General features: G+C 45.6%; 1 protein-coding gene across 2 annotated transcripts in view; it reads right to left on the bottom strand.

Moving 5' to 3' along the window:
* Positions 1–27,294, bottom strand: part of PAPPA (pappalysin 1) — a 257,144-nt gene that overhangs the window by 125,809 nt on the left and 104,041 nt on the right. For both annotated transcript variants that reach the window (XM_065946622.1, XM_065946623.1), the window contains exons 8-9: positions 18,246–18,374; positions 12,547–12,638 (exon numbers count right to left, since the gene is read on the bottom strand). In XM_065946622.1, the coding sequence (XP_065802694.1) occupies positions 12,547–12,638; positions 18,246–18,374 (221 nt within the window). The remainder of the gene's footprint in view (positions 1–12,546; positions 12,639–18,245; positions 18,375–27,294) is intronic.

Genomic DNA, 27,294 nt, shown 5'->3' with positions numbered 1-27,294 from the left:
ACTCTCTGGTTGATCTCTTCCAGGGACACGGTGTTCTCTGCTTGTGAGTAAGAACTAGGCTGTTATTTATAACAACCATGAGAATCAGTACTTATTCATCACTTTCTGAAGAACAGGGGCTGCCCCAAGTCTAGCACATTTGGCATTCTCGGTGCCTTAGCACGGCCCTGACGGGTAAGAGGTGCTGAACAAATGTATGATGAATAAATCCATAAATGCATGAAAGAATATATCACAGCTACCCCATGAAGTAAGGAAGCTCACTCCCCACACTCCACAGTTGGAAAAAGACGGTTGGGGACCAAGTCTGGAGAAGATGCAGTCCCTGTGTTGCTGGGCCAGGTCAATTGGCCTCTCCTCTGTCTCTCTCCATCTAGGAGTTCTCTTGGCAAAAGGCGCACAGACTGATGGGAAATTCCGGGGCTTGAAGATGCTGGTGCAGCCCTCTCATCAGCAGTGAGGCTGAACTCGAGTTACAACGCATGGTTTTGGACTCCTGAGTTGAGAAACCAGTTACGATCCTGCCAATAGCAGTTGGAAGTTCAGTTCAATCTTTTGGAGCATTTGGGCTGGGCTTCTGACTGGTGTTGAAAGCCAAAATCACTCTGATTTCTCTTCAGGCCAAGCTGCCAAGAGTACTTCATTGGCCCTTGAAGAGCATCCCTCAGCAGAAGTCTGCTCTTAAAGCACTGCTCCTAGCTTGTCCTGCTTCTGCCCAGAAACCACTGCTTGACCCAGAATCACACCTACCCACCTACCCCTCCTGTGAGTCCCCGGAGCAGCTTCCTATGGGACCTGTCTGCCCACGGGACCGCAGAAGCGTCCTCCTTCTGGACCTTCATAGCAGCAGAGTCCCTGCATGTGGTTTCACCGAGTCCAGCTGCTCAGGAAGCCTTCACAGACTCACCAACCCCCACCATTGGTCTTCCCACTCCTCCTGGGATCTCCTCAAACCATCCCTGTACATCTTTAAGGACCACTGCCCTCTACAGCCCTCCAATGAAGGACTCCTTCTTCCCCAGGTTGTCACTCCCATCTGCCTCCTGCCTGGCACAGAGCTTTGTATACAGCAGGTGCTTAAAACAGACAAATGGCAGTGTGAATTTCTCCTGTGGTCACCTTTGTTTCCCGTCCTCTTTGCAGAACCCCTGAGGCTGCTGCCTTGAGGCCAGAGAAGGGAGGCCCAGTACCTGTGAGGGGAGCTGCAGACACCCAGCGTGGGATATTTTATCTCTCTGGCAAATTAAAATTAAAATCCAGTCCCTTAAAAATTATTACAATTTCAGTTTTGCTGTATCTTAATTTCTCCCTGGTACTTAATCAGTAGCAGCGAAGAGAAAAAGTCGCGTTTAGTTTCTCCCTCTGTTGAGTCGCTAATGATCTGTAAACAAACACTGCAGACTGCGTCTTAAAGAGACCCTGGGAGCCCTGTGCGATGTGAGATTCCTTTCCCACCTTGCATTGTTTCCTCTTCTCATTATCTCTTTGCTGCTAGGCTGTTCAGCTCTCGAGAGCACGTGTTTTTATTAGATAATCTTAATGATCAAAAGGTAGCATAAATTAGCAGTTCAGCTCGAGGGTTTAAGAGACAGACTTCCACGGCTGGAATCCCTTACTGGGGAGCCTTGACATCTCCGTGCGTTTTCCTTATCTATAGGGTCACCACAATTAAGCACAGGCGTTCACGGAGAAAAGGCATTACATGCATAACCGGGAGTCTCGACTGTTATGACTATTGTTTGAAATGAAGAGATGGAAGAGGGCTGGCAACGCAGATATCGATGTCAGCACTTCTACTGGTTCTGAAGATCTGATGTTTCGGAGGACACTGGGCTCCTTGAGTGTCGGAGCTGGGCAGATTCTGGTTCAAACCTCAGCTCTGCCACTTCAAAATCACCTGCTTTAAAGAAGCCTTTTCACCTCCCCGAGCCTCAGTTTCCTCTTGTGTAAAATGGGAGTCACAGGCCCTGCCTTCCTGCAGCTCGGGAAGATAAGAGAGGGGAGGGAAGAGCCATGTGTGTGGCAGAATGGCTGGCCTGGGATGTGACACTACGAAAGCTTGTTTCTTCTTGGGCTGGTTTTCCCACTCAATAAATATTTATGGGACAGAGGTCACTTTCTCAAAAGTCACTTAAACACTGGGGACTCTGCTCTGTCATCTGGAAAGTGGTGATGAGAATGTCTGGATGCCCGGGGTGCTGGGGGTTTGAAATGAGACTGCCGTAGTAGGTTCTTATTAAAGGTCTACGTGCCCCCTTCTCCAACCCGGGGAGGATCCAGGATGTTTGCTGAAGTTCTAGGTACTAAGCTGGAGCTGAGCATCTCCGGCCACTCTTTTCTACTTCCAAGTACCACTTGACTCAGTGTATCAGCCAAAGTCTGGCTCTAGCTGGATGCTGGGAACACGGGGATGGGCAGGATGACTTCTTTCAAGAGTGAGGGAAACTGACATGTAAACAAAAAATGTGGGGGAGTGAAGAGAACAACAACTAGGCTGCCACAGGCTGAGGGGCGATGGGACAGATGCCTCTTGTCTCTGCCTCTCATCTGCCTTGACCTACCTGCCTGGCTAATCTTCCACCCACCTACAGACGTGTCCATCTATGCCCCAGTTGGTCAGCAACTTCTCCCCCTGCAAGGCCAGACGGTGAATATTTTGACGTGGTGGGCCATACAGGGTCTCTGGGAACTACTCAACTATCTCTGCGGTCACAGATCTCTAAACCAAGGGGCACAGTGATGTTTCAGTCAAACCTGAGCTGCCATCAGAGACAGCACGTGTGGTTTGACCCTGGGCAGTAGTTTCTGACCCCTGATCTAGGCGAGCCTCCTGGGCCCCTGGGCAGGGCTTGTCCCCGTGGGTAGACTGCACACGAGGACGTGCCTTCCCTTCTTTTCCTGCCAGGAACAGCACCCTCCCCGGAGTCCTCAAACCTGCGGGGTCCAGCCTCTTCCCTCTTCCACCCCTCACCACTCTCCAGCCACGAGGACTTTCTCCGACCGCCTCGAAAGCTCTTTCCTACCTCGAGGATTTAGCAGTCTGAACTTGCAGTCCTCGCTCCATCACCCTGCTCCCCATCTCCCTACTTTGCCCACTTTCTCTTCAACCTTCACGTCTCAACTTGAGGGTGCTGTCTCCAAGAGGGCCTCTCTCGGCCCCGTCACTTACACACCCCTACACATTTCCACTCAGTGGCATTCCCAACAATTCCATTTCAATAATTGCCAGAGCTATTTCCTTCGCCTCCCTGGCCTTCCTCGTTCACGGAGATCTCCCTTGCCACCAACACGGTGTTCGGCACCCAGCAGACATCAGTAACTGTGTGACTAAATGCATGATGTGACTCAGCAACGGATCTGCACCATCCTTGGCCTGGCTTAAACGTTAGCGCCCACAGCCGCTCCATTCTGCAGACTATAGCAGCGGGATTTCACACAGTCCTGACTGCCCATCCATCATTTTATTTTAAGCACATTACTTCTCTGCCCCAAAAGGAGAGGAGGATACAATTAGGCCTATATCCCCCACTTGCTTAATATTTCAATTTCCCCCAGGGTACTCCCTTCAAGTGGCGATCACAGCTCATGAATATTAAATGTCTCTTCCAACCCACCATGGTCCCCAGGAAAGAGGAGAGGGCGAGCCTGGGACGAGGAAAGACTCCTGCCCCTAGGCCTCTCCCCTCTGTGGGTTTGCTGGGACCTGAAGTCCTGACCACACGGATGCAGAGCAAGAAGGCCCCTCCGGCGGCAGTCCAGTCTCTGGTCCCTTTAAGCGACACAGAGAAGCCCTTGTTCCCGCTACCCAGATTCACCTGTCTTGGATGTGGACTGCGTTTCAAATGCGCACATCAAAGTGTGGTCTTAATTCTTCGATTTCAGGAAAGCTCTGAGTCCTTTCGGAGCCTGACCCCTCCCTGGGAGTCACGAGGCCAACCTGGACTGAGGGCGAGAATTCCTCCCTTCTGGCATCTGAGGCCATCCTGTTTCTTTTCATTCCTGACTGGCCTCTCTGTGGGGTAGGCCTCCCGGGCTTCTAAAGGAGGTGGTAAGCCGCGGTCTGAGGCTGGATGGCAGGCTTGATCCTAACCGGTGCTGACTCGAGGGTGTGTGAATGCATCCATCAGACCTCCCGGTTGAGAACCTCAGATCTTTAGACCGCCCTGCACAGCAGCCTTCCGCCCCATCGCCTCGCTTCCCCTAGTCTTTGTCCCCTCTGTGACCCCCTCTGACCCTCTGGGTTAAAGGAATTCCTTTCCCCTCCCCAAGCCCTCATTTCTTTTAAAATGCCCAGTTTATAAACAATAACGATCTGGGATTTAAATTCTGGAAGTCAGGGTTGGAAGAGTCCCGGAGCTCATTTAGATCACTCCCGTCACGTGGCAGCTGGGGAGACTGAGATCAAGGGGCCTCCGTCACTTCTCCTGATGACAGGATGCAGCTAAGGACCATTTGTCCCAGAGACGGACCTGTGGCCTTTGCATCCCTCACCACTAAGATGGCAAATGGGAGGGGAAGATAGTAGACATGTCTACTGATTGCCACGCACGGTGCTGGACATGCTAAAGACTCTCTTTCCATCTTTTCCTAAACATAACTGTGTTATGATTATGTCCATTTTCCAGAAAAGAAGACTGGGACTCACAGAGAGGATGGGAGATGCCCAAGCTGACCCAGGGAGTGATTAAAATCAATAGACCTTTGAACTCAGGCTCCTTGGCCTGACATTGCCGTGACAACGGACTGAAGTGTCAAACTCCTCCTAGGCTAAAACACAATGTGGCTATATTCAATGGAGGGTGAGCTATTATAAACAAAAATGCAGCCCCAAACACAGAATGGCCCTAAGTCAAGGGCCTGGGGTTTGTGCAGTAGAATGTTTATAGGGTGATAATAACTGAAAATTGTCATTTTCATGACTCATGAAAAAGGCACAGGAAGGATCTATGCGTTCACTTTTGTTTCCTGCTGTGTCAGTGGCAACGCAGCTGAAGGAGTAGAAAAGAGAGGCTCTCCACGGCTTTTCGTGGGGCTCATCTGGATGCTGGACGCACTCTTTAAAAACAGGGGGACTGAAGTTAAAATCTCCTACTCTGACCCAGTTGGCTGTATGACTTAGGACAATTTGCCTCCACTCTCGGCATTCCAGCCTCCTCATCAGCAAAAGGGACGCCCTCATTCTGAGGAAGCAGCGTGGCGGGAAGGGTAAATGAAATCATTTGACAAAAGGGCTCTTAGCACAGAAGCTGGTCCAGTTGGGTGCCTGATAAATGAAATAATTTCACGGTCAAGTGTGCAGACTTTGCTTAGGTACTGTGAATCTCATCTCTGCTTTTCCCAGCTATGTGACCTTGGGCAAGTTATTTAACCTCTCTGAACCTCTACACAACTGAGATCAACATCATTTATGTCATCGGGTTCCTGGGAAGATGGACCTAAGTTTCAAATTAATGACATCGGTGACAACAGTAGCAGCATTAGCAAGCGTATACATATCACCTACTAGGTATCACTTATAAAATGTTTTACCTACTTAACCTCATTTCATCTTAACTGTGAGAGGCAGGGACTATTACTAACCCATCTCACTGATGAGCAAACTGAGGCACAGAGAAAATTTATTTGGACCTTGCTTCTCACCCAAAATCCATGTCCATATCATGATGGTATGTGTCATTATGCCAGTACTAAGCATGATATCCATTCTAGCTGACAGACCACCACCATTATCACCACCTCCATGACTACCACTAACACTTCTCTTTCCTTCTTTTAAAGACAGGTCTTCAAGTTAAAAGAAGTTTTATTTCAAGAAGGTATTTTGGCGACAGTCGCTATGTTTTCCATAGAAAACTATGTATGGCCAGGAGACGTTTTATTTTTTCCTTACTTTTTTTTTCTTTTGGTAATGTGAGAGGTGGGTCATCTATTACAATTTCACATTGTTAGAAAAATAATAATAGACACAACTCCCAGCAGGGCCCATGCTTCCGCCTCTTCCCCTCCCCCTACCAGATGCTATTTTCCCCTTTAGTCAGTGGTGTTCTAAACTCTCATCAGAATATCCACCAAGAAGACACAGCGATTCGTCTTCTTGTTTTCCTTTCTCGCCTTGGCTGGGAGCAGGCCAGGGCAGCCTGACAGAGGGGCCACAAGGCACGGTGACCCCCGGCCCTCCCGGGGGCTGGTGGGGAGATGGACTGATCCCTCCTCCCCCCGCCCCCTTATCTGCGCACAGATCATTTAGTTATTGGCCCTGGCTCTAGGACAGGGCCGGGAATGCTGTGTCCTGACCAGCGACAAAGTGAGGCTCACGGCAGGGAATGGGGGAGAGGCGGGGGGCGGGGAGGGGCTGAGAACGAGAGCCAGGCTGGGAATCGGGTGTGCTTGTGTCTGCAAAGGACGACGTGGGGGTCCGCTTGCTTTGTTTGCTTAACTATATATCAGCCTCAAGCAGGATTTGAAACCCCAAAACCCTTAAATGGATGTTTGACAAATTGAGGATTCCTCACTGTCAGACAGGGGAAGGGAGCCTTTTGACCCTCAGCACGCTCACTCTCATTTCACCAAGGGAGAGGCTGACGCCCCCCAGGGGTGATCCCAAGCTGCAACCCAGGCTCTCAAGTCTGAGCTGAGACCCCAGCTCTCCTGAAGAACCCGGGGCAGTAAATCAACGTGGCAGGAAGAGCTTTCTACAATCACAACCCCTATAATGGCTTAAATGTCATCTTCGAAAGTAGCACGTTTCCAGCACCCACTGGAGATATATGATTGAGTATGACCCCTATTGGGGATGCTTCCCATTTTGTCTGACTAATTTGACCATTACCTCCCCCTCTTCAGCCTTTATCAGCAGCCTGTCTGTAGTTTATGACTCAGTGCTTTAGACACAGAATTCCCAACTCTGCGAACAATGCCTCCAGCCAGAGCCGCTCCGGGTGGGGTGCGGAGAGTTATCAGTTTACTGATGATACCACATTTTTTAACCAAAAACCTCAGGCCTGGGGTATGTTATATGTGAAAAGGGGGAGAAAGGACAAGATAATTTCCACATTGCCGGGGACGCAGCCTCATTGCCTAAGAGGTCTTGTGGGTGGTGTTCCTATTAACAAGCAACTTATTATGTGCTAGGGATGAGGGCTCTGGGGGTGGGACAGTGGGGAAGGGAAGTCCCGGGCAGTTGCATAAAAACACACTGGCACCTTGGGAATCCTTCCGGATGTGTGGGCTTCTGCAGCGTGAATGAGAACGCCACCATAAATCTGCCACCCACCCTCACGCTGCTGGTGCCAGAGCCAGGGAAAACATCAGCCCGGCTCGATGGTCGGCGACAAGAAAACAAATCAGGAGGAAAGGAAGGGGGGAAGAAAGCGTGGAAAGAAGAAGGGAGGGAGGGAGGGGTCACTCAGCGAGGGAGGCAGAGCAGCCGCCGAGAGGAGGCAGGGAGGCTCTGTGCTTAGTCTGGAGATAGAATCACAGTTCTTTGAGATGAGTCACCTTGGACAAGTGAAGGCATCCTGTGTGTATGCTCTGGGCTCAGTCTTGTCAGAACTCTTCACAAAACCCCAAGGACTAGAGTCCACCAGGATCCTCTGTCCACGGGTTTTTTTCAGGCAACAACACTGGAGCAGGTGGCCATTTCCTACTCCAGGAGATCTTCCCGACCCAGGGATCGAACCTGCGTCTCCTGCGTGGGCAGGTGGATTCTTTACCACGACGCCACCTGGGAAGCCCCTTGGGGCATCCGAGCAGGTCTCAGATCCCTCATCTGGATGTAAGAGACCTCCCACAGGCTCACCTTAAACAGAGGTGCACGACATAGGGCAGGCTGCCTGGTGAGTACCCACACGCGGTGGGCGGTGCTGATATTCACCCCCATCCCAGCGCTCACTGAGGGAAGTCCTGGGTAATGTGCGCCAAACACATTCTGCTGGGAATGGGGCTGGACCTCACTGCATCTGATGACAACAACATTCAGTAGGGCTTCTAAGCGACAATCAGCAGAAACCAACTTTGGCCAAGTCAGGCAAACCAAGCAAACAAGAATTATCTATTCAAAGAATACTGGGTACTGATGGAAGACTCCCTGGGAGGGCTGGAGAGTGTTCTGAAGGCTGATTTTGCACTCACGGGGAAGCCCCAGGACTGTTCTTGCGAAGACATCTCAGAGCTGTGGCTGCACAAAGTCATCTCCGCATGACCGCTGGGTGCTGTCAGCGGTACTTTGGAAACACCTGGGTTGTGGCCACTCCCACCATCTTCATCAAATGGGTTTGCTTTGATGAATCAGAGTCCTTATGTCTTCTGATTCATCCTCGGGCTGATGTGTCTGATTGGTGATCAGGGGAGAGGGTAGGTCACATGCCCACATTCAGTTACAAGGAGGACTGGGGGTCAGAGGAGCTGCCATTACTAACTTCTTTTCTTTTTTATTAAGTCTTTATTGAATGTGTTACTCTATTGCTTCTGTTTCATCTTTTGGTTTCCCTGCCACTAGGCATGTGGGATCTTAGCTTCTCCAGCAGGGACTGGACCCACACCCTCTGCACTGGGATGCAGACTCTTAACCACTAGACCGCCAGGGAAGTCTCTGCATTACCAGCTTCTGTGGTGGGGCTCTGCCTCACTATTATTACAGGGAGAGTTCTTTCCTAAATCTGGGAAAGGGATTGAAATAATGTGTCCACAAATATTGGTAAACATCTTCCGCAATGAAGTCCCAGGCCTGCTCCCATTTTCTGGATGAGAACACTGAAGCTCAGCCAAGGCCACATGTCTAAGTCATGGTGTCAACTCAAGTTAAGTCTCATTCAAGCCTGTTCTCCTGGCTAACACCTTGACCAGCGTCTTGACATGTGTCATGATGAGAACAACATCCACCCCAGCAACGCCTCCCACATTCCAGTCCCATTTCTCTGACTCATCTGAGCTGGATCTTTTGGGAGCCACATATTCACTGTCTGTTTTTCTGTTATTCTTCCTAGAGGAAGATGTTTTTCTTCCTCTAAAGCCATGGAGTCTGTTCTTGGAATGTAGTTCCTAGGCGCCAGGATCTCTGGACAGACTCCTTTCTTCTTGGAATGTTCTGTCCCTCGGAGTGCCTAGGACGGACTCCTACATGGTGAGGTGGGGGTGACTAACTGAGGTGCCTCCTCTAACACAACCACAGTCAACAGGCAGGGGGAACGCAGAGCCTTCCCTGGATGCCATCCACACCACTGACAGTTCTGTATTCCATTCCATTAATTCATTAAGTGAACTGTTCCATAGCAGTATGTTCTTTGCTCACACTCCCAAAGCTCTACCAGACCAAGAGCTGTCTGGTAAAAAAAATATTTTGCAGGAAGCTCCTCACCATGAGCCCTAGAGTCAGACTCTCTGGGTGAAAGTCCCAACTCTACCACTTGATTGGATATCCTTAGTTCACCTCCCCACGCCTCAGCATCCTGGTTTGTAAATGAAGGGTACTGAAAGAGTTCTTAGGAGAATGACACTTTAGAAGTGTGTCCGGCATATGACAGGTGCTCAATACATGCCATCAGCAACAGCAGAACATTTAGGATCTACTGGGGAATAATCGTATGGGAAGTAGATCGAGGGCCTTCTCTGGTGGTACAGTGGCTAAGAATCCATCTGCCAATGCAGGGGACACGGTTTCCCTGGTCTGGGAAGATTCCACAGGCCAGGGGGCAACTAAGCCCATGAGCCACAACTACTGAGTCCACGTGCTGCCCGAAGCCCGCGTGCCTGGAGCCCGTGCTCTGCAACAAGAGAGGCCACTGTCATGAGGAGCCCCCGCTCGCCACAAACAGAAAACGTCTGCACGCAGCAACAAAGGCCTAGTGCGGCCATAAAAAGATAAATAAATAAATTCTTAAAAAGTAACAATATAAAGTAGATCCGGAGGTTCCAAGTCTCATCCTCTTGGTAACATCCTCATCTTCTCTTTTCCCCCTCTTAAGCATTTCAGTGAACACAGCTTGAAAATCAGGGTCTATTCCAGTTACTTGGGCCAAAGTGTAGGTGGGGAAGCAATGCCTCTAGAGGTAAAGCAAGAGAGGACCCGACTCTGAGTCTCCCAGGTCCCACTTCTGTAGGCACAAAATGCAGTTATTTTTTCTAAGAAATGGTGAACCATGCCATAATGTTCATCTCCTCTTTGCACTAGTCTCTAGCAACCAATAATATCAGAGACCCAAAATCTGTGGACCAAGAAATGTCATCTGTCATGAGCCAAATAAATATTTTAGGCTCTTCAGCCCCTGGGGTCCCTGTTGCAACTACTGAGCTCTATGGTTGCAGCAAAAAAGTAGCCACAGATAATGAAAGATGGGTGCACTGTGTTCTAGCACTTCCCAGGTGGTGCAGAATCCATCTACCGATGCAGGGGATGCAAGCGACATGGGTTTGATCCCTGGGTCTGGAAGATACCCTGGAGGAGGGCATGGTCACCCACTCCAGTATTCTTGTCTAGAGAATTCCATGGACAGAGGAGGCTGGCGGGCTATAGTCTATGGGGTCACAAGGACATGACTGAGCATCCTGTATTATTCTGTATGATTGCATTCTGGGTTATTCGCTCAGTCGTGTCCAACTCTCTGCGACCCCGTGGACTGCTGTAGCCTGCCAGGCTCCTCTGTCCATGGGGTTCTCCAGGCAAGAATACTGGAGTGGTTGCCATTTCCTTCTCCAGGGGATCTACCCAACCCAGGGATCAAACTCAGGTCTCCCACGTTACAGGACTCTTTATGGTCTGAGCCACCAGGGAGGCCCCTGGTACATTCTAGAAAACTTTATTTACAAATACAGGCAGTAGACCAGTTCCAGCTCATGGACTGTAACTTGCAGACCTGTTCCACAGACCCTACCATCCTAACTTCACCACGTTCTAACTCTGGCCAGAAGCCCTTGAGCCACACGCCATTTTAGCGCTAGTAAAATGGGTGGACATCGTCCAGCAGGATCTGAGTGTACTCCTGGGTGTCATGAGGATGATGTCCATGGTGAGAGATGGCTCGAGCAGAGCTCACGATTATGAGAAATAGTCACACACCTTGGAAACCACATGGCAGAAGAGCAGGTAAGGCTTTTAGAGACCACCTAATATAATCCCTTCAGTTTATGGGAGGTCAGTCAGAAGTCCAGGCTAGGGAGGTGACTTGGCCAGTTTCAACTAACATGTTCTCGGCATCGCTGGGACCAGAGTGCCTGGTTTTCTGACATTTAATCCAAGGTTCTTCCTACCAGACTACTAGGTTCATATCAAGATTTTATTATGAATCGTACTCAAATCAACAGAGAGAGAGGGAAAAAAATCTGCACTTTAAAAACCAGAGTCCCTGCCTGGAAACTCTGCTGTCCTTCCCCCGTCCGTATCTTCCTTTTCTTCCATCTATGAACAGGTGTGGGGTGCCCCTATTGTGTTGCTCAGCCCTCACTTGGTGCCAAGGAGAAAGTAAGTGGTCAATAAATGTGCTTGAGAATGGAACACACCGTAAATGATACGTGGTAAAGAGCTCACAGCATGTCAGGAGAAGGGAGGTCTAAAAGCTGCCTGTGAGGTGCTGCAAAGAGAAGAACCAGTGCTACATTTCCTCCCTTCCAGTCCTCCAAGAAAACTGCCTTTCAGAGAGAAATCTTCCCACCGAGGGCTTCCTCCTTTCCTTAGATGGAGCACCTCTGTCTTTTGTACTTGCAAATGAATTGTGATTAGTTTTCACCTCCAGCCCAGGGGATTAGCCAGAGGACCTTTGATCTTCAGGTATCGATTTGCATCTTAAAGGAAGCATGATCTCATCTGGGCCAGCTCAAAATTCCATCCCAGCCCCCCAACCCTTGTCTGTTTACCAGCCCCCCACCCCCCAGGCTGACCAGGGGCCTCCCAAGTGGGGCTAAAACAACAGGACCAACCAGACTCCTGGAGAAGGCGGAGGAAAACAAATTTCCCATCTGACTCCGTGAAGGTGGGAAAAGGACATTTGCTTTCTAAACATGGGCTGGTCTGCGATTCCTCTTCCTCAAGTCAGAAAGCCTGTATCCTGGCTGGAGGCCGTGGAGGAAAATGAACTGAGCTTGTGTGCAAGAATCAGACAAGATCAGGTCCAAGTCCTGGTTCTGTCTTCAAGCCTAACCTGTGTGACTCTGGACACGTTTCACAAGTTCTCTGGCTTCTGTGTTGTTCTCATCTCTAAAGGAAGAATAAAAGCCTTAAACATCTACACAAATAATACCCATCCCAGACGGCTGGCATGAAGAAGAGCAGTCAGTGTAAGATGAAGCTAGATCAGAAGGGTTATCCATTACCACCGTCACCTATGAGAACAAACGCTCCAGGAGGGCAGAACGCCTGCCCTCTGCCTGTCTGTTTCCTTGGCTGTGCTCACTAGTGCCTAAAACAGTGTCTAGCTCCCAGGAGGCACTCAATACATACACGTGATAGAAAGGAGTGAATCATCACTGAGTTATAACCATTGCTATTCTTCTAACTGACCAGCCATCCGGCACCGTCCACTTCTCCAGCGAGGCCCAGAGAAAGGGCAGACTTACCAATACAGTTGAAGGAGACTTCCTGCCGACAGAAGAGAGAGCAGCCATCCCCATTGATCTTATTCATGTCATCACACTCTTCACCTTGGCTTCTGCAGAACGGACACGGAAGGAAAATTTGTCACATCAGCTTCAGAAGCCCAACCGGACACGGAAAAGCCCGCTGGGGGCTAGGAACGGTTTGGTTAGGTCTCGGGCAAGTCCCTTCTTCCCCTGTCTGAGTTTCTATTTCTTCTAAACGAGGTGCGTGCAAGGTGAATTTGTGAGGTCCTTATGTTTGTCTTACTGGGTGTTTCTGATGGCAAAGTAGAATTCCTGCTTCAGACTCATTCTCTGTTAAGTAAGTTAGTCAGAGGGGAGGAAGAAGAGGATGAATCAATGAACCAGACTTTGCTACTGTGTCTGGGAAATCGCACTTCCACTCTAAGATGGGGGACTGAAGGGAGTTTTGGGGTTTCTAAGGCAGTGGCACCCCACTCCAGTACTCTTTCCTAGAAAATCCCATGGACAGAAGAGCCTGGTAGGCTGCAGTCCGTGGGGTCTCGACGAGTTAGACATGACTGAGCGACTTCACTTTCACGTTTCACTTTCATGCATTGGAGAAGGAAATGGCAACCCACTCCAGTGTCCTTGCCTGGAGAATCCCAGGGATGGGGTCGCACAGAGTCGGACTCGACTGACGTGACTTAGCAGCAGTAGCAGCAAGGTATAAATGTTGTTCTTCACTATGCCCTGCTCCGGCCCTTCTGTCATAACCCCAGTGCACATAAAGGTAGTTTTGTCTCCTACACACATTCAGGTATCTGATCTTTATTAGATCAGAAACACCGCCTTCTCTGTTGGCTGTGTCATTTCATGGTAACAAGAACTCTAAGGCCTGGGACCCACATTGCTAGGAAATAAAAATGCCTCCCCCTACTTTTTAAGGAATTATTTCCATCACTGAAGGATGATTTTGCAGTCGTTAGGATGGGCAGAAAATGAGCCACATTCTCTGAATTGGATCTAGAAGAGAAAGAGGATTAACAACTGAAAGACTGGATGTGTTACCACTTTCTGGAAAATTCCCATCCCTTTAGTCACAGAAACTTGGGTTTAGAGCCCCGTGTTCCCAACTAATTGTGTGATTTTGGACAAGTCCCTTAGTAGGGCTCTCCAGCCTCTGGCACCTAATGCCTGATGATCTGAGGTGGAGTTGATGCAATAATAATAGAAATAAAGCACACAATAAATGTAATGAGCTTGCGTTATCCCTAAATCATCTCCCATCTCCCCAGTCCATGGAAAAAGTGCCTTCCATGAAACCTGTCCCTAGTGCCAAAAAGGTGGGGGACCGCTGGTTAATCTCTCTCTGATCTTTTTATCTTTGACAATTTACATCAACAAAAAGTGAAAACAAACTTTCCACTGTTTAGCCACAGTAAGCACATTTCAAGTCCTCAATAGCTGGATGGAGCTAGTGGCAACTGGATCAGAGAGCACAGAATCTACTTCCACTATTATAGAAAAATCCCCCGAACGGTGCTCTTCTGGGTGTTGAGTCTGTTTTCTCGTGGGTTAAAATGGAGATAATTACACCTGCTCCTTAGTGTCGGCAGAAACATGGAAGGTAGCTTAAGGTGGCGGGCCAGGTTTGCCGCACACAGAGGACGGTCAGCCACAGTCCCCACGCCCACCCACCTGTCCTGGGATGTCTCCGTAGAGGCTGTGGCAGTTCTCCCTCTTTCCCCAGAGACCAGCTGGGAGTCCCGGCCTGGACGGGGCCTCAGACTTTGCCTTTCACCCCGGCAATTAACACGGGGAAACATTTGTTGCTTTTAGGAAGTGTCAGAGTTACCAGTATGGGGCCTTGTAATCAGTGCTTATGATGACTAGGACATTGCATTGATCTTTGAAGAGCCCCCCACTTCTCTCCTGCTTGCAAAGCCATTAGCAAGGAATTCTATATTCCAAGCTGGGCCCGTATTCAAGCAAATCTCACACACTGGAAATCAATGATGGCCTTGTGATTCTTAACTATTTCATAGGTTATCTGGGGAGAGTTTTTTTTTTTTTAACCTGGACTGGTTTCCCTAATGCCACAAAGAACACTTCTAATCCTCCTTTCCTCACCACCCAAACAGTACGTTCTATTGGTTTAAGCAAAACATTAGGGTCACCACAAATATCTTCTAGGCATGCCAGATCTATCATTAGATAGACAAGCTCTGAGAAACCTTCTTTGACCTCCCAGGCTAGAGTGGGTGGCCATCTTCTCTGAGTCCAGAGACGAGGGGCTCCATCTATCACAGCGCTTGTCAGATCAACCACCTCTGCCTGTTACTTGAGAGCACCCCGCCCTAGGCTTTAGGAAGTCAAAGGATGTGACAGAGGTTTTGTCATCCTAGCACCCCGATGCCTGGCACAGTGTCTGGGAAAGAGGAAATAGCACAGAGCTATCCCTTCACTTGTTAGTTCTGCAGCGCCATCAGTCACGGCAAGGCAATGGTAAATCCAGATAAAAATGTGGGCCCTAGGCCTACATCTTGGTTCTGCTCCTTACTGAGTATGTAAGCTTCAGAAAACCATTTTAATCTTTGGGGGCAAGGTGTCTCTTTTGTGAAGTAAGGTAATAAGGCCTATCTCACATGGTTGTTGGAAGGACCCAAGGGGGTTATAGGGTAGCACAGTGCCTTCTGCCTAGTAGTCTTAATAAGTATTTATAATTATCATTATAGCAGTCATCCAGTGCTTTTTTTTCATCAGGGACCTCACTGAGTGTTGAGTCTATCTGTATTTCTTCATAAATTCCTTTGCGTATATACAGCAAATTAGCATGTATCATCCCATGAAAAATCCAGTTAGTGAAGATGACAGCCCTTCTCACCCTCAAAGTTTTTTTTTTTTTTTGGCTTAGGTTAGGTACCAACCAGTTGTTGACACAGTTGGTAGAAAACTGAATGCAACTGCTTGGTACCTGCAGGTAATTCAATACCTATTTGACGTCTATGAAGGTTATTAATCCTAGGTATAAAAAATACTAAAAAACCTTGCTCAGAATGATATTTAAATTACTACTACTACCAGCAGTTTTCGGTCAGTGATGATACTGCCTGCAGTGTTTTATCAGTATATCTCTGAAAAGTAAAAGGGTTAGTCATTCAGTCCTGTCTGACTCTTTGAGATCCCATGGACTGTGTAGCCTGCCAGACTCCTCTGTCCATGGGATTCCCCAAGCAAGAATAGTGAGTGGGTTGCCATTTCCTATTCCAGGGGATCTTCCCGACCGAGGGATTGAACTCAGGTGTCCTGCACTGTGGGCAGATTCTTTACCACCTGAGCCATCAAGGAAGTTCTATCTATATCTGATTCCAAAATGGGTAGACAGAATTGTAGACCAGTTCCTACACATAGTGAGTTTCTTTTTTATTCCTCTTGCTAAATTAAAAAATCCCAAGTCACAATTATGGGTTGTTGGCAATGACCGTGACTGTTTCCTGGATGCTCTGGATATGTAGCTTAATCACGGACCCACAAAAGATTCAGCACTTTCCCTGGAGATGATCTTGTTCACTTGCTCAGGGTTCTATCAGAAAACAGCTGTATCAAAAGCTAGAAGTAGATGTCTTCATGTGGAAGGAAAGAGTATCTTCCCTCTGCCCAATTTTGTTACATTAAGCGCCTGAAACCATATGTTCAGGTTGGATTGTTGCACCTGGATGAGGATCTTAAATGCAGACAATAGCACACCATCAATGTCAATCTCTGACAAGTGTGGGGTTGTGGGGTTTTATTTTGTAAGTTTGAGGAGTCAACTTCTTGGCAATCAGGTGGTTTGCGTCATAATTCAACACTTAAAAATCCTTATTATTAGCCCCCTCCGTATCGAAATCTAGATAATTCAGCTTTGAAATTATAGGTGTAGGATGTTTAAGACATGGATACATACATACATACATACATATATACACACATGTGTATGTATGTGTGTGTGTGTATATATATATATTCCTGAGCTACATCACTTCAGCAAATCACTTGAAATTGCACAAATATTCAATACTGGTCTTTATCAGTGTTAACAGTAAAGAAAAAACAAAAAAAGTCATTCATTATTTCAAAAACTTGGCTTAGCACCCTGCTTGTAGCAGCTGGTTTATTTCAGGGTTTTAGGGGAGCAGTGTCTTGCACACACTGCTATCCTTTTGCACAATCAGTTGGGCAGATGTGGTTCACTGGCCACATCCGATCATACTCTTGACATCTGCTTTTCCCTTCAGTGCTGAGCCACGATCAGAAGGCAGACTGTTGGCCAGTAGTGGGTGTCTGTGCAAATGTGTATTCATGGACACACTCTTCCTCTGCATCGCTGCATCATCCTTGCTGTGCTCCTAGCTGGTCCTTCCATTCCACAGCAGCTTTCCAGTGTATATCACAGACCACAAAATCATCAACATCCAATTAAATTGCTCCTGACCTCTAGCACGAGTGTCAATGATAAGCCAAGGAAACAGCCATTGAGCCCTTTTCTTTCATTATATGGACTATACCTACGAATTGATTCATGTTCTGCACATCAGTGAAACAAATTCCCTTTAAAGTGCCCCTCCCCCTACAGAAATAGTAATTGCAATCCCACGGTGTACAGATACTCTGTGACACCCAATGGTGCCATTTAATGATGGAATTTTGCCAACAGCATGTTGTGTCATCTCCATATGTAACGTTTATTATTAAATCCGCCAATAGTTTTAAAAGTCCCTTGGCAATAGTGTCATTTGTAACTGTGATTCCAAGAAAGAACATAGATTTAGCAATAAGGAGTTTGTGAATGATCCTTGGTCTCTTTTTCATCTTGAGGGCCAAAACTATTTAACTGGGTGACAAGACATTTTTATGCTTAATCTGAAGGGGAAAAAAAAAACCCAAAGATTTCCTTTTTTTTTCCAACAATGCAAAAGTCTTGATGGCTTCTCGCCACTCTTTCTCAGTTGCGTAACATCTTGCTCTGTGGACAGGGGATGAATGGACTGATGAGCCGATAAAATCCGTTTTCTAGACACACAGCTTTCTATCTTCTAATCACACTTATCCTTTCTTTTGGCTGCTCGTGCGGAATCTTTACACTTACCGATTCATTTGCCTCCTGTACTTAAAAGTCATATTCAATGTTCACTCTAGAGGGCTGCTTACTATTTATGGTTTCAACATTACAGAAGAGTTGAAATATTTTGCTGTTTCTACGAGACTGACCCGTTTTGTAAATTGTTGATATAACACAATAGAAACAATAAATACACTTTCAGTTTTAATAAGTGTAAACGGTAACCAGCAAAGAATGTGAAAGTGTTCTCACGTAGGTGCCCTGTGTCCTGTTAACTGAATGTGGACTGAGGTGGAAAAAGCTAACAGAATCTTTGTGGCTCACAGGAAACAATGAGGAACAAGAGCACCGTGGCAGTCAGTGCGGAATGGCGGCCCCGTGGAAATCTTACATTACTACACATTTGAGAAACGTGTTTGCTCAAAAAAAGAGTCACAGCTTTTCTTCTGAGGCCTGCCAACGACTCGCAGACAGATCGACTTGCAGATTGCTGGTGCTCCCTCACAGCTCACACCCTGAAGCGTAGCCCATAAGCGCTTCTCTCTGGCACCCCGACCACCTCCTCCTGGCCTAATTAGCATTGCCCCCCGCCCTGTCTGTAGCCACACCTACTTACCTCTGAATGATGCCATCACCACAGTACCCGCTTCCGTGGATGTACGTGGCAGCAGGTGACGGCTCACTCTCTTCATTTCCTGAAAGAGCGATGACCCAATACTGGTACATACTGCCCAGACGGACATCTCTGGAAAACAAAAACATAAGGAAGACTATCAACTATGCTGATGCAAGGCTGGGGACAGACAAAATGCACCCTCTTGAGTACATTTCTACTAGTCTGGCTTGTTTTTGATACCACCCGCATATTTAATTATTCAATAATTGTTATTTGTTTTTTAGAAATTTTATTGAAGCATAGTTGATTTACAATGTTATATTAATTTCTGCTGTGCAGCAAAAGTGCCTCCTTTGTACACAGACACACATTCTTTTTCATATTCTTTTCCGTTATGGTTTGTTACAGGAGATTGAATATAGCTCCCTGTGCTATATAGTAGGACCTGGGTGTTCATCCTATACATACTAGTTGGCATCTGATAGTCCCAAGTTTGCAATCCTTCCCTCCCCCATCCCACTCTCCTCTGGCAACCACAAGAACATTCTCTATGTCTACGAGTCTGTTTCTGTTTTCTGTTTTCATCTGTGTCACAAGTTAGAATCCACACATAAGTTAGTTATCCAGTAATTTTTCATGTCTACTGTGATTAAGCCACCCTCCCACTTATGATGGGCTATACTAAAATGAGGCATCAACTGACATACGACCACGGATATTACCAGGTGGCGCTAACGGTAAAGAATCTGCCTGCCAATGCAGGAGACACGAGAGATGTGAGTTCGATCCCTGGCTGGATAGAAAGTGGCAACCACTCCAGTACTTTTGCCTGGAAAATTCCATCAACAGAAGAGTCTGGAGGGCTACAGTCCATGGGGCCGCCAAGAGTTGGACACGACTGAACGACTGAGCACTTTTTATTTTTAGTTTAATCTTTAGAATAATCCTGGTGGATAAGAATTAGATGGTATATGGCCCATAATGAAGATGTCTTGGAGAATGCCATCTAGGAAAAATAAATGGGATGAGTAAAAGCACAGAGGTGGGAAGGCGCCATGCCGGGTTCTGCAGGCACTGTTCTACTGCCCTCATTTGAAGATCCGAGCGGAAACCCCACATAAGCAAGCAAGTCCTTTCCTCACGGTTCACATCCAGTGACTATCCATCTCCCTGCCACTTGCTCCGCACTGTGCCTCTCACTCTTGACTAAAATAATAATAATAGCAGCAGCTATTAAATGAATGTCAAGCCTGGGGCTAAGCACTTTCTGCGTGTTTTCTCATTTGAGAATCAAAACAACACTACATGTATACTAGTAGTTTCATGTTTATTTTACAGATGATGAATCTGAGGCATAAGGAGATTAAGCAACTTGCTTACAACCACATGGCATTAAATTATATCCTGCACTCTGCCTCCCTAATTCCTAGTTCAGGTCTGCTTGAACAACTTCACTCCTTGCAAAGGGAAATCTTGTCCTGCAATCGCAATTCCAGCCTTTGGTTCCTGCTAGATTTCCAGTTTACCTAGATTGCATCTCTCCTCTGCTCTCAGGATCCCCCCGAGCAATGCCTGTTCCACTTTCCTGGCACTCAGTTTTATACCAGATCACCTTCCTCCGCTTCTTGTCTCTTCTCAGCTCCTTCCTTGAACTCCCTGCCGTGGAAGGAACCTGGATACTGGCAATTATCTTCCAGGGCAAAGATATATTTACCCATATGACCACATCACCACCCCCATTTCCTTTCTGACCATTTTCAAAGGGAAATGTTATTCTTCTCTTTCATCTCCCTCTGCACCAATTAATTACTTTTTAATAATAAAAATGTGCCATGGGAAAAAAAGAAAGCACAAAATGGTAATGAAGAGAATTCCTATCAGATTCCAGAGTTGGGGTGAGGGGGGATTCATAAACAAAAGGATGGTGTCAAAAAATCTCAAGTCCCCCTGCCCATCTGTTGTTTCAGCTGCTGCTCGGGCTGGGGCTGTTTGGATAAGGCCAATAAGATAACAGGTGCAGTGACAACAGACAGTATCTCCTGACTCTCAACACAATGAGGAGCTAGAGTTTATGAGCACTGAAGGAGGCTGCCGAAGAACACAACCCTTCTGAGAATGCTGGGCTTATGACCCAAGAGAGAGCTTGTTTCAGCACTGCTGGAGCAGGTTAAGAATATTGAGGGTAGACCAGAAGTCCCTGGAGATTCCAGCCGCGTTCTGCCAATGAAAACTAAGTAGGCAAAATGCATAAAAATCTTGAGATATTATATGTATAACTGTATGAATAGTGGTTGCCTTGTAAACCTCTGGAATGCTGATTTGTTGATATAATTAGAGGCTTTTATAAAAGTTTATTGGATATTTGAACTACCTCTAGACCAGTGAATGTATACATTTTCAGATGGTGCTTCTGAAACTGGAATATTGGGGCAGGAGGAAGAATGGCTTTCCCAGGAGATGCATGAAGGCCTGAGATAAAGATGATATGCACTCTATTGTACATTTACTTTGCTTTGAAATATGGAGGCTGGGAGTTCCTGGAGGTCCAGTGGCTAAGAATCCGCCTTGCAATACTAAGGACGTGGGTTTGATCCCTGGTCAGGGAACTAAGCTCCCACAGGTCCCAGGGCACCTAGGTTCATGCACAGCAACTACTGATCCTGTGCACTTTGAAGCCCACTCAGCACAACTAGAAAGTGCATGAGCTACAAACAAAAGATTCCACATGATGGGTTAGGGTTAGGGTTAGGGTTAGGGTTAGGGCAAAGGTCCGGCATGCTACAACAAAGGCTCGACACAGCCAAATCAATAAAATTAAAAAAATATATATATATATGGAGGTATGTTTTACATTAAACAAGTATGGCCCAATTAGGGAATAAAATTAAAAAAAAAAAATTTCTACAGGCTACCTCCCAGGCTACTGGGGGCATATGGTCACTGTCTGAAGCAGATGGCGCGCTTGGGTGGAAAAGCGTGAGACTGTGAAGAATACGTCTCTATCTTGTGCTTTTTCATTCGTGGTGTGCATCCAAATGACTTATGCCTGATGATATTTAGGGGCTCTGCTGACATTTGTGACTGCTTTCTCCCCCACTTTGCCTGGGCTCCTCCCCTCTCCCTCCTCCTCCGTCTCAGCAAACACCACTTGGAGGTGAGCAGACACATGTGTCCATCCTGGCTTCCTCACTTGCTCACTGAGAAGTCATAGGCAGGGGTTCCCGTGCTCCGAGCCTATTTCAAATTAGTCAGAAGCCTGGTTTCACAGCATTTTCCCACAGGTTGAACGTGAGGGCACATAAAGCACCTATGTGTCCAGCCAACGATAAATAGCTAACAAATGTTAACCTGTTACTCTTAAAGCTAAATTATCAACATTCTCATCCACTGAGAGTTTTGCTGTGCTCTCTTTACCAGAAGGAATGGAGAGACAAATAACTATAGATAAACTTGGTTTGGTAAACCCCTGAAGATGAAAAAAACCATCATCTATCCTATGCATCATGGTTCGATGGAAACTCTTTTCTGCCACAGTGCTTGGCTAGAACACCCTCAGGGCATGTGGCTCTCTCTTTTTCTCTCTCTCTAGGTGGCTGTTTCAAGTTTTGAAATTTCTGGATCCCAGGCTTGTCTTTGCCCTGGGACAAAATTGATTCCCCAGTAACTTCCACCACTGTCCTTATTACCTGCAGGCGTTACAGAGAAAGTATCTGATGGGCAGAGAAACCTTAATACCCTCCTTCCAAACAGTGCGTGTGTGGCATATGCATGATTATCTCTCAGAAGCCTGAGAGTGGCTCTTTGGGGCAGGGGCTGTTATCCCAAGTTTTCACATAGGTAATTAGAAGCCATTCCCTTCATTAAAAGGTAGAGAAGGGAAATCATGGCAAAAATGCTATGAAAAAGATGATATTTCTCCACTTAAGAATTCTTGTGATAAAACTATATTTTCTCCAAGTTAAAGTCAGAATAGTGCTAAACCAGGGCTCTTTTCTCAAGAGCCTAAGGTAGAAGAGCTTCCCTGGTAGCTTGGACAGTAAAGTGTCTGCCTACAATGTGGGAGACCTGGGTTCAATCCCTAGGTCAGGAAGATCCCCTAGAGAAGGAAATGGCAACCCACTCCAGTATTCATGCCTGGGAAATCCCAAGGACCGAGGAGCCTGGTGGGCTACAGTCCATGGGGTCGCAAAGAGTCGGACACGACTGAGTGACTTCTCTTCTCCTCTTTTAAGGTAGAAGAGAATTTTTTGAAAAGGACAGGTTATGGCTTCTGAAGGCTTTGCTGGAGGTTAGGACCTATTTCACAGTTGGCCTAAAAGTAGGACATTTATGTCAGCTTGTTCCTTTCAGCTGCTCTGAAAACCATCTGGAAAGTCTTAATGCTGCCACTGGAACCCCGTCCCCTCCTGAGTCTCCCACATCCAAGCAGACCCTAAGCCTTGTCAACAAGCCCATCCAACAGTTTCCATGTCTTTTCCTGTGCGTCCTTGCTACCATCTACATCCCAACCTTGACAGCTCTGGCTCGCCCTCTTGCCTCGAGCATCTCCCCTTTCCAATCTCGCCAACACCATCACAATATTCTTAGATCCAAAGCTACTCTCCAGCTCAAAACCTCTCCATGTACGGCAGTGATGGGAACACGCTTCCACCTGAAACTTCCTATTTCTCTTTGTTTAAAACTAAAATTTTACCACTTCATCTGAAATACAATCAGTTTCATCACTTCTGATTTCTCTCCTAGAGTTCTGAGTGCCAGTTTATTTGAAAGCTAACTTCCACCAGAATTCAATCATTAATGCATCACATCTCAGATTAATTTCAGGCTTTTAGCTAGTAAGTTTAAATGGCCGGATTTAAATATGACGAGATTGTTTGGCTAGTTTTGAAGGGTGGCTTGTTTTGAATCCTTGATATGACTTTTTTTTTAAATGCTTTTATGTTTAACCATCATTGTTTCACAAATATCTCAAATGACACATCTGCCTTAGGTTTGCATCTATGGCAATTAGAAATAAAAACACTGACATTTCTAAGTGGTATGATTTTTCAGTCCTTTTCCCCAGAAATGTATTGATGGTGATGTGTATCAAATCTGAAGCACAACCTAAAAGTAAATTTAGTTATAGATTATAAAATTACTATCTTAAGAAAATATATGTTATTAAGGAGTCTAAACACACCATGACCTAGCTTTTGGCAAAAATGTCAACTTCTTAAAATGTTGGTGTCTAATTAGTATCATGACAGGTCAATTAAAAACCCTTCTGAAATCTACAAGCAAGTCACTTTCTTCCTCTCAGCCTGTTTTCCTACCTTTTAATTAAGACATATGACTCTTGTCCCATACCACTGTGAAGATAAAATGAGAACTACAAAAGTACAATAGGAGAAAGAGGGCAGGGAACATCATCTCACAATGGAAATACCCCATTTTGCTTGCTCCAGGAAATTCTCTCTGAGCCTCTGGATTCCTCCGTATCGACCTCCTATTGTTTCCATATTATGGCATTCATTTATCATACACTCTCTCTCTATAGTCTGTGCAACTGAACTGTATTATACTTTTTTGATACCCTAGCTTCTGCAATAATTATAGCAATTGTAGCTTCTGTTTGTCGGGTATTTATCACATGCCAGGCACTATGCCTGGCACCTCATATGAATAGCATCATTTAAGCAAAACAGCAGTCCCTTGAATATTTACCATGAAAAGTTTTTAGCTGAGGAGACAAACACCTAGAGAGGCTAAGCTACCTGCCTGCAGTCACACACAGGACAGAAACTTACGCAAGTCTGTCCAATTCCATCCCAAGACTCTGCTCTCTGGAGGTGAAGACCCTGGCTGTTACAAACCAGAAAAGACAGCAGAGGTGAAAAGATCAAGTTTTTGAATCATGTAGCATCAGCTACATGTTGGAAAGTTGGAACTAGATGGAAAGACTAGTTGGAGAGTTCTAGAAGTCAGGAGAGACACACATCCTCTTAAACACCATGACTGACTCACTCATGGGCGAGCCCTGCCTCCTCTCTGATCATCCATTTCTTCGTCTACAAAATGGGGATCTGGGAAGAATGTGACAAGCAGCCCTAATTTAACGAGGAATGTGGCGTTGCATCTTCCTGCCACAGGCTTTTCTACAAGCTAGAAGCTGCCTCAGCACTTAAAATTCTGCGCTGAGAAGGATGTAGCTCTAAATCTGCCACCCAGATTGATTAAGCTGGGAGACACGGTGGGGGGACCACCTAGGATGCCTCTGGCTCAGGAAGAGCCCGAGGATTCCAGGGCCGCCTTGGGCTAAGGATAAGAGGGTAATCCCTGGGTGCGTCATACGCCAGCTTCCAGCCACGGGAAGAGAAGGAAACAATCACTTTCGGAGCCTGAGATGATGTGCCCAGGCACACTATACATACCATTAGTATCGTCTTGATTAGAAAATATATTAATCATATAGAAAAATACAAGGAACGTTATAACAAATCCCCTTAGACTTACCACCCAGCTCTGTCAAATTAAAACATTTTGCCATGTTTTCTTCCTCTTTTCTTTTTGGTGTAAAAGAAATAAAACATACTGTTTTGTATTTTTTGTTTTCAATCAACCATTTCTCTCTCACATGAGTGTTTTTATATTTCTTGTGCCTATGTGTTGCTCTGCATGTTTTAAACTTCCTAGGTGTTTTAATACTACATTTATTATTGTGTAGCTGTTTTTTTTTAAACCCAGCATTGTTTTTGAGATCACACATATTGATCATATAGATCAATGCAGTAATATACTTCCTTTGATCATTCTTTTCCTGATAAGCGCCCAGATTATATCTCTGTCATTATTACTATCATCGTTGGTAATCTTTTTATTTGTTATTTCCAATAACATTGCTATAAACATACATGTTCACATTCCTTTGCACATAAAGCATGAGTGTCTGTAGGAAATACATCTAAAGTGGTATTGCTAGGCTGAAGATAATTGCATCTTCAACTTTATTCAGTTCAGTTCAGTCGCTCAGTCGTGTCCGACTCTTTGTGACCCCATGAACCGCAGCACGCCAGGCCTCCCTATCCATCATCAACTTTATTAGATATTGCTAGATTACTCTCCAAGAGTGTACCAATTAACACACCTACTAACAGATTTTCCATTGTTCCAGGTCCCGGGCCGCACTAGATTCTACCAAACATGTAACTTTGTAGCTAATCTGATGGGTATTAAATTATATTTGGGCTTCCCTGGTGGCTCAGATGGTAAAGAGTCTGCCTGCAATGCAGGAGACGTGGGTTCAGTCCCTGGGTTAGAAAGATTGCCTGGAGAAGGCAATGGCCAGTACTCTTGCCTAGAGAGTCCCATGCACAGAGGAGTCTGGCGGGCTGCAGTCCATGGGGTCACAGAGTCAGACACGACTGAGAGACCAACGCCTTAGGGGCGTCGCTGGTGGTATCATTCTGCTTCGCCTTTCCCTGATGGCTAACAAGCCTGAGTACCATTTCATGTATGCCTGACAACATGTGTTTCTACCTGTGTTGACTGATTGTTCATCACTCTGGCCTATTTTAAATTGGGTTCTTTTGTCTTTATTGATAAGTCACGCATTTACAGATACTGGACACTGAGCCTTTGCAATTTTTTTTTCTTTCTCATTCTGTTTAGGTTGTTTTGTTGAATAAAGAGTTTTAATCATTTCCTTCATGATTTGGCCTTTTGTTGGCTTGTTAAATAAACATTTCTTTGCTCCAAGGTATTCACAAACACAAATTAAAGTAGTCTCCCCTATTTTCTTCCAATAGTTTTAAGTTTTTATTTTTACATGTATGGCTTCAATCAACCACAAACAGTTTTTAAAATGATGGTGGTAAGGACTGTTTCCCCCCAAATAGAGATGAATCACTTGTCTGACATTATTTATGTAAAACTTAATCCTTTCACTACTGAATTGTGGCACATTCTTTGCCGTATGTCATTCAGAACTTAGATAAGCTTTCTTTTTTGGTGGGGGACAGTTATCTTGTTTCATTAGTTTATTTTTTTCCTGTTATCTTATCAATAGCAGTTTGTCTTAATTTCCATAGTTTTAGAAAAGTCTTGATTTATCTACAAGTCCACTCTACTTTGGTTTTCTCCATCAAAAGACCCTTTCACTTTTTCAAGTGAATTATTAGTTTCATTTTCTGAAATGCCTGTTGGGATTTTAATTCCAATTTCATTGAATTTATAGATGCATTTGAGGATAAAACACTTCTTTATGACATTGTATCCTCCCATTTAACTGTGTAGTTGATCTTTTTATTTATTTAGGTCTCCTTTTATGATTTCAATAAAGTTTTTAAAGCTTTCTTCATAAAAACTGTGATGATTTTTTATTAGGGATATATTCCTAACTCTAAGCATTTTATAGATGTCACTGTTACAGTTAATGATAGCTTTAATCTATCTACCCATCCACATATATATTGCAGGTATATCTATATTTGTATCTTCATGTCTTAGAGCTGACAAAAATAATTTCTAGATTGATATTCTATTCATCAGTCCTCACAGGCTGTTTTATTAGTTTCACTACTTTGTTGATTCTTATTAATTTTTCTGTGCAGTCTTTTATATGCGAGGGTCATGATGGTTTAGTCTCTCCCTTTTCAATCCTCAGAAATTTTGTTGATATTTTTTTGCCTAGCTGGGTCAGGTAGGACAAATGGTGTTACTGGTTTTGTTTTTTTATCATGAAGGGACTTGATTTTATTAAGAGTTTTAAAATTCTGCATCTAGTAAGACAATTTTATTAAGAAATATATTTTCATATGCTGGTCTTGTGAATTACATTCATAGACCATATAACTCTAACATCTCATTTTATCCTGGGAAAATCCACTTGATGCAATGTATATGGATTTGTTTGAGTCTGTAGGTTTTAAAATATTGATATATTTGGTCTGCTAGTATCTTATACAGGCTTCCGGGGTAGCTCAGCTGGTAAAGAATCCACCTGCAATGCAGGAGACCCCAGTTTGATTCTTGGGTTGAGAAGTTCCCCTGGAGAAAGGATAGGCTCCTC

Source organism: Muntiacus reevesi, chromosome 10, assembly GCF_963930625.1.
Source record: "Muntiacus reevesi chromosome 10, mMunRee1.1, whole genome shotgun sequence".
In the NCBI taxonomy this organism is placed as follows: domain Eukaryota; kingdom Metazoa; phylum Chordata; class Mammalia; order Artiodactyla; family Cervidae; genus Muntiacus; species Muntiacus reevesi.
Note: the sequence above shows the minus strand (reverse complement) of the source record. Positions and strands in the feature narration are given on the sequence as shown.